The sequence below is a fragment of the Bemisia tabaci genome, chromosome 1 (assembly GCF_918797505.1).
Source record: "Bemisia tabaci chromosome 1, PGI_BMITA_v3".
In the NCBI taxonomy this organism is placed as follows: Eukaryota; Metazoa; Arthropoda; class Insecta; order Hemiptera; family Aleyrodidae; genus Bemisia; species Bemisia tabaci.
The window spans coordinates 52,879,648-52,893,497 of record NC_092793.1 but is presented as its reverse complement, the minus strand read 5'-3'; the positions used below and the strand labels follow the sequence as shown (position 1 = coordinate 52,893,497).

Sequence of the window (13,850 nt, the reverse complement as noted above, 5' to 3'; positions counted from 1 at the left end):
AAACTTTAGAAATACTCGTAGATTTCAAGAAGACAACTCTTAGAAAAAACTGTTGAAATATTTAAATTTATGGTTTAGGAAACCCTTGTTGGGTGTGTCTTAAAATAATACGAGAGGTAAAATTTAAGTTTAAAAAAAGCGTTAAAAAAACTCTTGAAAGATCCGCCGTAGTTTGTTGACACTTAAAATTTATGTTGCAAAGTGTTAAAAAAACTCCTTAAAAATAGCAATGATTATTTAAAGACTTATACCTTCTTTTGCGTGTGAGAGGGTGGGTGTGTGTGTGTTTTTTTTTTTTTTTTTTTTTTTTTTTTTAAAAAAATCAATAGGTAACCTAGGTAATTGATAGGTAATCAATAGGTTTCCTTTTTATAAAGGAAATGATTTTGAACAGGTTTTTTTTAAAAGACATATTTTGAATAGTGAAATATTTTACTAAATATGGAGTTCGATCTCTTAGGCTTATTTTAGCAAAACAACTGAGCAGGTCCTTCCTCTCTACTCTCTATGAATTGAATTCCACGGCTTAGGAATGTGGATAAAATTCAACATCATCTAAATCGTGCACTGCACCTAAATTCTAACCTATTTCAATGATAATAATAAAAAAAAGTTGGCTTATCTTCTTGAAAGAGATGAAAAAATAATGGCAGATATTCTTAAATATTGCGAAAAAATACATGACTTATTAAGCCAGCCAACGTGAGTACCTATGTTGTGTGAGCATGCGTACTATAGATCCATTCAAATAATAGATGATAATTCAATTTTCTCGTGCAGATAAAAGCAAAGCCTCAGAGTAATGGTTTCAAATAGCAGAGATCATTCGATGAGGTCCATTGCTTCCTTCCTCTTGTCTCTCGCGTCACGTAGTGATATTTTACAAGCATAGTTGAAGCGAACCTTGCGCTCCGCGCCGCGCGTATTGCAGTAAACGTAAACTGAAGTCAAAGCGCCTTCATCTTTTCTTGTATGCAATGCAGGCAATCATCAAGCACGAATAGTTGCGTGCACCTAGGCGTTAGTATCATCATTGAATCGTCAAGTTCAATGAACCAAGGCATTGCCGTGTTACAAGTCGGACTAAAAGACTCGATTTAGGGCAGAATTTCACGCAGAGACTCCACGTCCATCGTCATGAGAGCCAATAAAATAACAGTCATTTTACTCATAGTGAAAAAATAATGATGTCACCGGAAAAATGAATTAAGTGTTCGAAATTAAGGAGAAGCGCCGGAACCCGACTTACGAAATAATAGAATGATTTGCTTAAATTGTCGAATCGGTTTTGATCCTAAAAGCCAAGAATCTTAATGACACGAGACACGTCAAAATCGAAATTTTACGCGACTGTTGACGAAATGTACCCGCTAAAATAGAATATTTTCTCTTTCTCATGGTGAAGTTACGGTTATCAGGGATTACGCTTTCTGGGTGGATATTATATCAAAACATCACCAGCTCCTTGTTACTCAAATGTTTCCTCTTTGATTAGAGGAAGTACAGTTTTGAGAAATGGACCACCTCACCTTGAATTTGTACTTGAATTGATGTAAAAATGATAAAGATTACGTGTGTCGAGGCAACTGAGGGGCTTGGAGGACAAGGCGCATTAGTGCAGTTTTTGAAAAAATTGAGATATGAATGATTTCAAGTAAAAATTCGCTCTCAAATTCCAATTTTTAAGCATCAAAAAGTCACTTTGAACTTTCTTTTCGACATGAGGATCCATGCAATTTCGAATCTTAAAACAATCAGGTATTTCTCGAAATAGCAAAAACTGAACTTATGCGTCTTGTCCTCACGGAGAAAAAAACTTCGTGCATGGGACCCGAAGTTGAGGTCATATGGCTCTCTGGAGTTTTCGGATCACGCATCCGAAAACTGAAGTTCGGGTCAGACGTCTGAAGCTCTCGGTATGTACCGGAGTACTTCAGATGTGTGACCTGAACCCCTCGGTATGTACCGAAGTACTTAAGAAGTCTGGCTCGCACTTCGGTAGTTGGACCTCAAGTTTTCGGATGCGTGATCCGATAACTTCAGAGATCCATATGACCTCAACTTCGAGTCCCATGCACGAAGTTTTTTTCTCCGTCTTCCAAGCCCCTCAGTTGAAATTGTGCCTTACCTCTCCGGTCATAACCCATGGTAACGGGACGAGCCCGATACTGATGAAGCAGATGTACGAAGCAAGAAGTCCGGTTGGCAACCAGCTGAGGCTCGGATACTCCTTGTAGAAGGGCGTCTTGAGAACGGCGGCCAAGGACAGGAGCGAAACCGTGGTGCCGACCAGCGAGATGAGACCCAAGGGTCGCCGACCGAACTGCCGCAGGAGGATGCACGTGGCCAAGGACATGACTACGCGGATGACGTCGATGACGATGGTGGCCAAGTACTCGTCTACATTCCCCGAGACGGTCTTCATGATATCCACCGAGTAGAAGGCCACCGCGTTGACTCCGGAGAACTGCTGCACGAAGAAGAAGACGTTCATGATGAAGAAGGGCTTCAGGAAGGAGAGCGAAAAAATGGAGCGGAGGGAGTGGGCCAGACGTTTAAACGACCCCTCCTTCGAGTCACTTCTACTGGCAGGCTTCTTCGAAAGGATAACTTTAAGCTCGCCCTGGGCCTGGTCTGAGTAGCCCCGCAGCCAATGGAAAGCCTCCTCCGCCTCAGATGCATAACCTGCAACATAACGGAACTGATAAAGTGATGGATTTGTATGAGGCGATTTTATACATACACAAGTTTGCCCGGGTGAAATGAAAAATATGAAAGATTGAAATACTCCATAAAATTTCACCATTCAGTTGTGAAAAATATGGAACATATTTTCAGGGGCTGGGTACGCAACACACACTAAAAATGCCAAGAAACGAAAACGTAATGCCTTTTCCTTTACTTTTGCATTTACTTTCAAAATATATTTTTCAATAGCTTTCATGTTTTCTCTGAAATTTCATTAAATATTTCACATGAAATTTCAAGATTTTCCTATTCATGAAAAATTGCAACCCTGGACATTTATCACCTCTACAGCGCTCTGCAACAACTTACCACCACATGTGCATGTCTATCTTCTCAAAGGTAATCGGGCAACTGACTGAAAGTTGGACAAAAGTTCCTTCATACGTCCAAGGATATACGACACGCGTCAACATGGTCAGTATACCCTACTCAAGACCAGCGTTATTGTTTTTAGTATCGTCTCTTCCTCACTGCAAGATCAAACTGCATGCTTTTGCCAAAGTGTAGAGTATATATATAAAGTCGCTTTATAACGCACTCTGGCGTTCTACGACACCCAAGCGCCACATATGCCTGTCTTCCCAGAGGTTATCGGGCAACTGACACCGCAACATCTCTTTGTCAACGCCCTGCCGCCAACCCTTTACGGGACGTCCCCGTCGCCTCTTCCCAGGTGGTACCCAATCCAAAACTTGTTTGGGCAACCTCTCCTCCGACATTCTTTGCACATGTCCATACCAGCATAACTGCCTGGACATGACGTCGTGCACGATATCTTTCTCAACCTTCATCACCTGGCGAATTCTCTCATTACGGACACGGTCCCGTCTCGAAATGCCGGCAGATCGCCGCCAAAAATCCATTTCAGTTGCCCTCAACATTTCTTGCGTTCTTTTCGTCAAAGGCCACACTTCACTACCATAGAGCACGATACTTTTAACGATGGCGTCATATATCCGGTGCTTGTTTGCCTTTGAGATGCTCTGATCCCAGAGCACCCCGTTCAGCATCGCGATGGCTCTCCTGCCCTGGATGATCCTGTCCTTAATTGCTCTATCCATCCTTCCATCCTGATCGAGCCAAACACCGAGATACTTATACTCGTCACACTCTTCGATGCGCCGTCCATCCTCAAGCTCTATGCTTTGCCGTTGATGCGCTGCTCCCACGACCAGCTTCTCTGTCTTGGACACACTAACGTCCATGCCCCATTTCCGATATTCTTCGACCAACTTCCGCGTCATGTAATCTGCATCTTCCTCATCTTGAGCTACAACGATCTGGTCATCGGCAAAGCATAGAGTATAAAGGGTCTGCCCATCAAGGAGTGGAACGCCCATTCCTGCAACCTTCTTTTTCCATTCCTCTAAAACGTGCTCTAGGTATACCTTAAATAGTGTTGGTGACAAACAACAGCCTTAGAGCCTTAGCCTGTAGAGTACCTTCGTAAAGAGAGTATGGACACTGGGTTGCATGGAACTCTTAGGATCCAAAAAATATCACGGTGACTCTAGATGGTAGAATGTGGGAGGCCTAAAAACGGATCTGAAGGCTGATTTTGGCGAAATATGTGTGTTTTGCTGATTTGCCGAGAAATCCTCATTTTTCGCCAAGATCGGCCTTCAGACCCTTGATCAGATCAGTGATAGACCTGGAAAGAGACCTAAAATGAATCATGATGTATGTCGTAAAATATAGACACTCAATGTGCAAAAAATCGTACAGTTGAGAAATTTCAGGCAGGGTGGGCTTAAAAACGACCCTTATCGATACCTCTTCTTCGAGCGCTCTCACGCCGGCGCCGCACAGTGAATCTAGTCAATTAGAGAGGTCGGACATACAATTTTGGACTAACACTGAAAATTTTAATGTTTATTTCGTCACATTTTTAAATTTAAAGGGTACTTCTGAAGGATAATTTCACGAGGAAACCAATGAAACCACTTTTAGAATCGCAATGTTTTGTATAAACGGAGTTATAAGCGTTTAAAGTTTCCAAATTTTGTGAGACCTCGCTTTTTTTATTCGATCCACCGTGCGCCGAGCCTGCCTGAAACGGATGTTTAATTGGATTGCATTTTGCAAAAAGGAACCACTAGCATTGCAATGTTGCTAAGATTGTGCAACTTCTTTTGTCTTGGAGGAAAACCCCGATTATCCCTTAATAGTTTCTATTTTACTCGCTAAAAACTGTAAATTTAAGACAATAATTACCATCTAAATTTCATGGTTTTCACAATTTCCGCAATTTTATTGCAAAGGATGAAGTTGCACAATCTTAGCATCATTGCAATGCTAGTGGTTCCTTTTTGCAAAATGTAATCCAATTTACGGGCACTCACCCTTGATGGCTAGCCAGGAAGGTGTTTCGGGGCAGATCCAGAAGAGGCCAAAGCTGAGGCAGGGGAAGAAGACGCTGACGGCGGCGGCGACCTTCCAGTAGAGGAACGTGCCGAGGACGTGCGAGAGGAGGATGCCGACGGAGATGGCGAGGGTGACGGTGGCGAGGAGGGCGCCGCGGTGCCGCGGCTCGGCCGTCTCGGCGATGTAGACGATGGACGGCGGGCCGAGGAGGCCGACGGAGAAGCCGGTGAGGAAGCGGCCCACGTAGAGGTGCCACACGGTCGTCGCCAGGGACAGGAGGACCCAGCCCAGGAGGAACGGCACGCACAGCAGCAGCTGCGTCATCCGCCGCCCGTAACGCTCCATGAGGACCCCGCTGAAGATGCAGCCCAAAGCCATCGGCAGGGCCGCCATGCTCGCTATCCAAAGGAAACACACAGAGACGATACATGTTAGAGATAGAGTCCCTTTATACCCAGAGTTAAGACAACTCACTTTTGGTTGGGCTGAAAGTGGCCTAAAAAAAAATCCAATTCTGATTGGTTCTCGCTCATGGAGGCCGAAACGAGTGCACCAAGATGGCGGTACCTCGAATGTGAACAAGAATAATGAAAATATTACCTAATTGTGGTTTATCAAGAGTAAATTGTCATTTCCATCGGTCCAAAATGAAAATAGATTAAGAAATTATTCACAAACCAATCTCATTTTCTTTTTAATTGATCAATTTGTTGATGTTGTTGTTTTTGTGTGACAGACATCGCAGGATTCCTGATCCTTATCCCTCAATATCGTTCGTTTGGGTGCACTCGTTTCGGCCTCCATGGCCAGCCAAGGCCGGCTGCGAGTCAGCTGATAATCGAGTTGTCTTAACTCTGGGTATAAAGGGACTCTAGTTAGAGATCCCGCCATACGTATCTAAACAATTGAATGGAGTGAGACAAAAGTAAAATTCAGAAGTCAACGCTACACCGAAAAAACAGGGATGCAGATTTAATATTCAGGATGTAAAAAAGTGTGCGACAGCTCACAAAACGCTGAATTAACCGCCAGAGCAGTTAATTCTACATCTGGACATCGCTAAAGTAACTGCTGTAGCGGTTAACGGCGTTTTGTGAGTTCTCGCACACCCTCTTTACACGGAAAAAAATGACTGTGCGCGGATAACCATCTTGGTTTTGTTAATTAAAAGTTGGTGCCGTATACATGAAAAAATTGATAGAATAACCAACGGCATTGTATTGTCCACAACGTCTATAGGGAAATCAATCATTTTCAATTAGTTGCTACTAGCTATTACAAATCTGTTCACCGAGACAATGATGGTAAACTGCTCCATCAAGTTGACTCATTGCACCAAAGAGTGCGCTTGCGCTTCACCTATCTTGTTTTTGGCTGATGCTACTCGGTTAAGTGGGCTCATTGAACTACAGAATGCGTTAGTGCAAATTATAAACTTGTTGATTATGAAGGTCACCATCTCAGATAACTCAATTAAAGTATTTTGTTAGTAGTCTGCCCCGTCAATTTTTTACGCTTTACCAACATTGAGTCACCAAAGAAAGCAATCAGATATGGGCTGATTAGGGAAAGTATGTTGATAAATTTTCAAGAATTCATATTCAACCCACCTTGTGTGACTGATAAGCGTGTAATAATATGTTCGTGGAGCGTACTCCTTTTCCCGTCCCTGGCTCGGGCGACGGTAAAGTCGCCGCAAAACTATATGACTTCGCGCAATTAATTATTCTTGACTCTGCTCGGTTTTAATGATAATTAAAGGACATTTATTACAACAATTCAGAAACTCGGACGATGTTAAATTTTTCACTCATTTAAAAAAAAACGGATTAAAACGAACTAAAATATTTATCCAAACCAAAAAGTATTTAATTCTAGATGTAAAGTATACCTCATATCGTAATTTTCGAGGGGAAAAATAAAACTAACACCGATAGGAGGTAAAAATAGGGCCGCGAAGCGGCCCTTAGATGGCGAGGAGCGCCTTCAGGGGGTTGGACCGCGTAGCGGTCAGGGGGCATAGCCCCCTAGTATTTGACTATTTGCCTAGGCATTTGACAAAATGCCTAATTTTACTATTTGCCTGCGACATATCGATTGCAGTGTTTGAAAATTTCTTTCCTCTCCCCCTCCCCTTGGCACCAAGTTTTACGAAAATCCGACGAGCAGGAACCGAGATAGCGTTTTAGGCCACGCCCGCCGCCTTGGTTTTTCGAATTTTCGAAATTAGACTAAAAATTCGAATTTAATCGATGGAATGGGAGCCGATGTATCAATTATAGGCTACGTCCGCCGTCTTAAATTTTCAAATTCAGAAAATTCAACTTGAAACGCATCATACCCAAAATCTAAGCTCAGATTCGGCTTCCTCGTGAAAAATCGATGCTATTTCATGTATCATATGTTACCATAGCATAAAGAAAAGAGGGTAATCGTAGGCGTAAAGATTCTATCAAAGCCGGCCGGTATGCGGAAGTAGGCACAGAATTCAAACGTTTGAGCTACGCCGCCAGGCGCCGGCGTCCAAGCATTTGGTTCGTCCGTTTCCGAGAAAACAAACTTCTTCTTACTCATCAGCTGACCCACTCCGAATCACCCATGTTGCCACGTCGGACTGATATGTTAGAATCTACACGCCTACGTTAATCTCTTTCCATCATGATATGGTGACATATGATACATGAAATTGCATCGATTTTTCACGAGGAAGCCGAATCTGAGCTTAGATTTCGGATATTATGCGTTTTAAGTCAAATTTTCTTTTATCTATTTTAAAATCACTCAGGAAAATTTGCGGAAACTCATTAGAATAACAGTGTGTTATTCTTTTAAAAACATTGATCAAAAATAAAACATTGACGGTATTTGAATCCATTAATCTCGGAGATATCTTGAACACGGTTGTTCTACGACTTTTTACGTATGTTCTTTCTTCCGCATTGGTTGTCGGCAGCGTAGCGGCCAAAGGCCCCTGGTACTAATAATAGTTTTCAAAATCAATTTTTTTCTACATTCAAAATTCCAAGGAAATGGCAGAAATTTATCAATTGTTACTAATGTTTTAACAATGTTTCTTGTCAATTATATGCTGTCGTTAAGCTAAACATCCCAGGTTTACCAGTAGGCTAGGCATGCACTATATTTAACACCATGTCAAGGCTTCAGTACTTTAGAGGGGCAATTTTTTTATTTTCTATTCTACATAATCTCACTTGTTCAAGTAAGTAGCCTGGGCTTATTTGTCCAATGCTAGAAGCACTTTAGCCAATCATAAAAATAATCCTAGTTTGAAAATTTTGAATTGATTCTCGACATGAAAAGAAAAAAAGAAAAAATAGATAAATAAAATGCGGTTATAAATAACAACGAAGTGATATTTAATAAAGTATAAAAATTAAAATGAAGTGACTGAATTAAAGTAAAAAAAAATCAAAAATTGCAAGAAATAAAATAAAGTAAGTAACGGTAAAATACAGGGAAGAAATAAAGAATAAATAATCAAAGAAAAATAATATTAAGTAAAGAAAAAACAATAAAGTAAAACATTAAAATTAAGTAAAGAAACAAAGGAAAAAATTAAAATAAAGTAAATAAATAAAAAAGAAATAATCAAAGAAAAATTATATTACGTAAAGAAAAAAAATAAAGTAAAAAATTTAAAATGAAGTAACGAAATAAAATAAAGTAAAAAACTGAAGTAACGTTAAAAAATAAAATGAAATACAAAAATTAGAAAAATGAATGAACCAATCTAAGTATGTAGATTGAATATCCTGGTTTTCCGTTCAAATCGAAGCTATGTACAGGTTTTTTGGTCAAGATTCTCATCATACTGTATAGCTCAATCGTTAGGGTCTTCGGCTAGGGTTAGATAGGTCCCAGGTTCAATCCCCGCGGTAGGCAAAAAAATTTGATAGGTCGGATACGACTACAGCACCTCACAATAAGTACTGTAGTCTCATTTTACTCGATTTCGAAATTTATTTACGCGATTAACCCTTTTCCACCATCCCCTAGCTGCGAACCCCGACATTGCACACCTTTGTATTCAATTTTTTTAGCTGTACGTTTCACAAGAAAATACTCCTCTTTATGGCTAAAAACACAAAATATCTAGGTTCTCCTTGCTTTCATGATTGATACACTAAACATCCGGATGGGTCAGTTTACCATCTTTGAAGGTCTATCTCAGCAACGTTGTGCGGGACGTCTACGGAGGACGGCGCGCCCGCCCAGCAGTGTTGGTGCGAATTACCATCTTTGTTGTCAACGCCTACCTGATCGCGGTTTGAGGTTTCTAACCATCATACATTTGTGCTCGTAGCAAAATTGTTCTCAGGGGTCGAATCTGGGAATCCAAGATGGTAAATGTCACCTACTATCTGGCTATAAGCACCAAAGATTTTTTTCCGTGTACATCCAGACAGGCCCGCCACAAGGGGGGGGGGGGATACTGGGTCCCTGGTACGGGGCCCGGGCCCGGAGGGGCCCGTGCTGCTCGTGGAAAATCACTACGAATTCACATGCAACCCTTGTTTCGTAGGAAAAAGTGAAAAATTTACCCTAAAAATTTCGCAAAAGGTGATCAAAAACACGCTGAGGCACTGTAGGATTCTTCTTAAATTTTTAAAGAAGTATACTTCTTGGAAAATTTATATCTATTTTCAAGATTTTCAGTCCAAAAGGATATTTTTAGTAACTGCGTTTTATTTTCTCCCGTCGTCAGATGCTAAGAGTCTCCAGTCTGGGCATCCTCGACTTCAATGGCTCATGGCTCAAATCCCTTGCCATAGACAAACGAAGGGGGAGTCCAGGGGGCCTGGCCCCCTTAGAATTGAAAATAGTATCATATGCCCCCCCCAAAAAAATAACATTTTTCCAGATGTTTTGAATGCAAGAATTTGCAAGTATGTTTTGCTGAAGCTGAAAGTAGAAAAAAGCGTAATTATTCCGCAGAAATTGATGGAAAATTTCTCCATGGAAGCTTTAAAATCCGTCCGAATAGATTTATAAATTCAAAAACTTCTCAGGGGATGCCCCTCGGACGCCATGTTGGATTTTGGAGTTTTGAAAATTTGACCAAAAATTCGAGTTTCCCGTCAAAAAATACTGCCTTGAACCGAGTTTCACTAAAATCGACCGAACAAGAGCTGAGATAGTATTTTATGTCACGCCCGCCATCTTGAATATTGGAATTGTGAAAATGTAACTTAAAACTCGTGAATCCAAAATCTAAGCTCAAATTCGGATTCCTTGTTAAAAATCGATGAGATTTCATGTATCGGCGGCTAGCGTAGCAGGAAGGAAAGAGTCTTTCAGTATGTACACTAATTCTAACATATCAGTTCAACATGGCAACGTGGGTGATTACTGAGTGGGTCAGCGAGGGAGTAAGAAGAAGTTTCTCTTCTCGGAAATTCTCCGGGACGAAGCAGAATGCTTGGCGCCACTAGGCGTCAGCCGGCGCTATGCGGCATAAATCAAAGGTTTGAAGTCTGTTCGAATCCTACTTACTCACCCATACCTATATTCGACAGATATGACGTATGATACATGTGATCCCATTGATTTTCAACGAGGAATCCGAATCTCAGCTTAGATTTTGCTTATCGCACGTTTTAGTGAATGCACACTATAGTAAAAATTACAGGAGTGTTCTAAAAATTTATCACGCGCGGTAGTGTTTTTTTTTTCTTTTCTTTTCTTTTCTTTCTTTCTTTTTTCAGAACGATCAATTTTGAAAAAACTCGTTTCCTGTATCATTAAAATGAACATCTTGCTCATTAAATGTATTGAACTTATATAAAACGAATAAAGTAAAAACGACCGAAGTTCCTTTTGCGGACAAATCGATCCAAGGACGTATTGTAGACGAAACTTGAATTTTAGGTTAGGCTTTGAAACCATCATGCTCTGGTTCCTATATTTCTCCGTAGATTGGTCCCTAATACTAAATCCTGAAAAAAGACAGGATGTGGACGGAACTTAATTAAAAGATGTACCTATCCATGACGCTTGATCATGATCTATCTTCAATGTTGAGTTAGGGCTCTTCAGTTGAGGTAAAAGGACTGCTGAAAACCCCGCTGTCATTCCTGAACTTAAAGTTGCAATAATCGGTCCAGAGGCGGCAAGAAACTGCAACAATCAATGAATATTCAAAGTAGGCTAAAAATAAAAGCTAAATAAAGCCTGGGAATATACGGATAGAGGGAAAGAGGAAGAAACTCCACCCCGCTTGCGCCGGATATGCCTCGGAGAGCCGATGCAAATGTGGGTGGGGGATTAAGCTAGCAGTGAATAAAATATGATGAAAATATACTTGCTTGAATATGCTTTTACCGATAACTTTAAGTTTTTTATAAAACATACAGGGTGTTTCAGACCACCCGTACCAGGCCTTTTTCTCGGTTGGTATAGGTCGTACGAAGTCGGAGACCGCGGGGTTGAATAGGGAATTGACCCCAAGGAATCCGAATTTCGTGGTCCCGAAACCCCCCCACCCCCCCTTGGGGGGTAAAGGGGGGGTCACGATGCTAAAAGTCACGGTTCCCGACCGAATTGCGGATAGATCGCATCAGAATTGAAAAGCACGGAAAATTTCACGTGGAATTGACCCCTAAAAATCCAAAATCGGACCATCCAAGGCCCAAAAATGACCCCCTAAAGAGGGGGACAGTACCCCCCTCCATAATTTCTCTTTGGTCTCAAAATTGACGTAAATTCTCCAGAAAAAGACGGTTTCCCAGGTAATCGACCTCGAGAAATCCAAATTTCATGGTCCCGAAGCTCCTCTAGCTCCCCTTGGGGGTTAAACGGGGGGGCCCAATTTTAAAAATCGGGGCTCCTTTCCGAATCGCAAATTGATTGCATCCAAATTGAGGAGCAGAACACATTTACATCTTAAGTGACTCCTAAGAGTTCTAATAGACCCCCTGAACGGCAGAAAGTAACCCCTGAGGAAGGGGGCCTCGCCCCGCCAAAAATTTCTCAGGATTCCTCTTTGGTCGCAAAATTGACGTCGATTCTCCAGAAAAAGACGGTTTCCCATGTAATCGACCCCGAGGAGCTCAGGGAACATGAAATTTAGAGTCCTCGGGGTCGATTACATGGGAAACCGTCTTTTTCTGGAGAATCGACGTCAATTTTGCGACCAAAGAGGAATCCTGAGAAATTTTTGGCGGGGCGAGGCCCCCTTCCTCAGGGGTTACTTTCTGCCGTTCAGGGGGTCTATTAGAACTCTTAGGAGTCACTTAAGATGTAAATGTGTTCTGCTCCTCAATTTGGATGCAATCAATTTGCGATTCGGAAAGGAGCCCCGATTTTTAAAATTGGGCCCCCCCGTTTACCCCCCAAGGGGGCTAGAGGAGCTTCGGGACCATGAAATTTGGATTTCTCGAGGTCGATTACCTGGGAAACCGTCTTTTTCTGGAGAATTTACGTCAATTTTGAGACCAAAGAGAAATTATGGAGGGGGGTACTGTCCCCCTCTTTAGGGGGTCATTTTTGGGCCTTGGATGGTCCGATTTTGGATTTTTAGGGGTCAATTCCACGTGAAATTTTCCGTGCTTTTCAATTCTGATGCGATCTATCCGCAATTCGGTCGGGAACCGTGACTTTTAGCATCGTGACCCCCCCTTTACCCCCCAAGGGGGGTGGGGGGGTTTCGGGACCACGAAATTCGGATTCCTTGGGGTCAATTCCCTATTCAACCCCGCGGTCTCCGACTTCGTACGACCCTATACCAACCGAGAAAAAGGCCTGGTACGGGTGGTCTGAAACACCCTGTATGTATCCATAACTATCTGATTAATTTTATTATTTTTTATTTTATTTTTAGAGCGATTTGCGATTAATTTTAATTATTAATACAACAATCAGGATCATAATGATTGACATTGACCCTAGTCTAGCAAACTGGAGTCTTACGTCTCATTGTACGTGCCAGACGATGACGCATTAGACATCAGCGTGTAGAAAAGCAATCATAGAAGGAGGGGGAGAGGACGAAAGATAGAAAGAAAGAAAAGAAGAAAAAGAGAGAAGAAAAGAGGGAGACGATAAAGAAGAGAATGTAAGATGACTAAATAAATGAAAAAAAAGAAAAAGAAAAGAAAAGAACAGGAGGAATAATTAAAGGAGAAAACAGCAGAGGAAGAAAGGAAGAGAAATAAAGGAGAAACATAGGAAGAGTAAGAGAAAGACGAAGAGCGAAGAAAGAGCAAAAACAGCAACATCAGAACTTTTTGCATATCGTTTCAATCTAAGCCTTAATCATGTATGCGTTTAAATCTCCCACAAACTAAACATCATAGACAGTAAATTCAGTGGAGATATTATCACGGAGACTATTTCATACCTGTCTAAAAAATGGCGAGAATTTGGCTTTTGATGATATGAGTGGCTTTTCTTCTTTGTTTGGAGCTGCTTTTGGCCTCTGGTCACCGTCCGCTGCAACCGCCAAGTCCAACTCCTTCTTGGCGGACATCGTGATATCCTTGAAGCGCCTGCAAATGACAGCAATACCAAAATCAATACACGACGGCTAATCTGTATATTCCACAGTGACAGGATGTTGTTACTCATATCTATAAGAACTGTGCATTAAACGAGCCATAGATTTTCAAAATGTTCACGAGACTAATGCACGCATCATAAATCGTATTGAGCGAAGCAACGCGATGAGCATTTTTGTTCTCAAAGTATCTAATTTTTCTATCTAAAACTGTTGACATGAA

At 41.5% G+C, this 13,850-nt stretch overlaps 1 protein-coding gene across 6 annotated transcripts in view; it reads right to left on the bottom strand.

Moving 5' to 3' along the window:
* LOC109044767 (trehalose transporter 1-like protein) overlaps positions 1-13,850 on the bottom strand; it is a 42,163-nt gene that overhangs the window by 2,592 nt on the left and 25,721 nt on the right. For all 6 annotated transcript variants that reach the window (XM_019062672.2, XM_019062671.2, XM_019062675.2 and 3 more), the window contains exons 2-5: positions 13,472-13,619; positions 11,115-11,250; positions 5,091-5,510; positions 2,129-2,685 (exon numbers count right to left, since the gene is read on the bottom strand). In XM_019062672.2, coding sequence (XP_018918217.2) covers positions 2,129-2,685; positions 5,091-5,510; positions 11,115-11,250; positions 13,472-13,619 — 1,261 coding nt within the window. The remainder of the gene's footprint in view (positions 1-2,128; positions 2,686-5,090; positions 5,511-11,114; positions 11,251-13,471; positions 13,620-13,850) is intronic.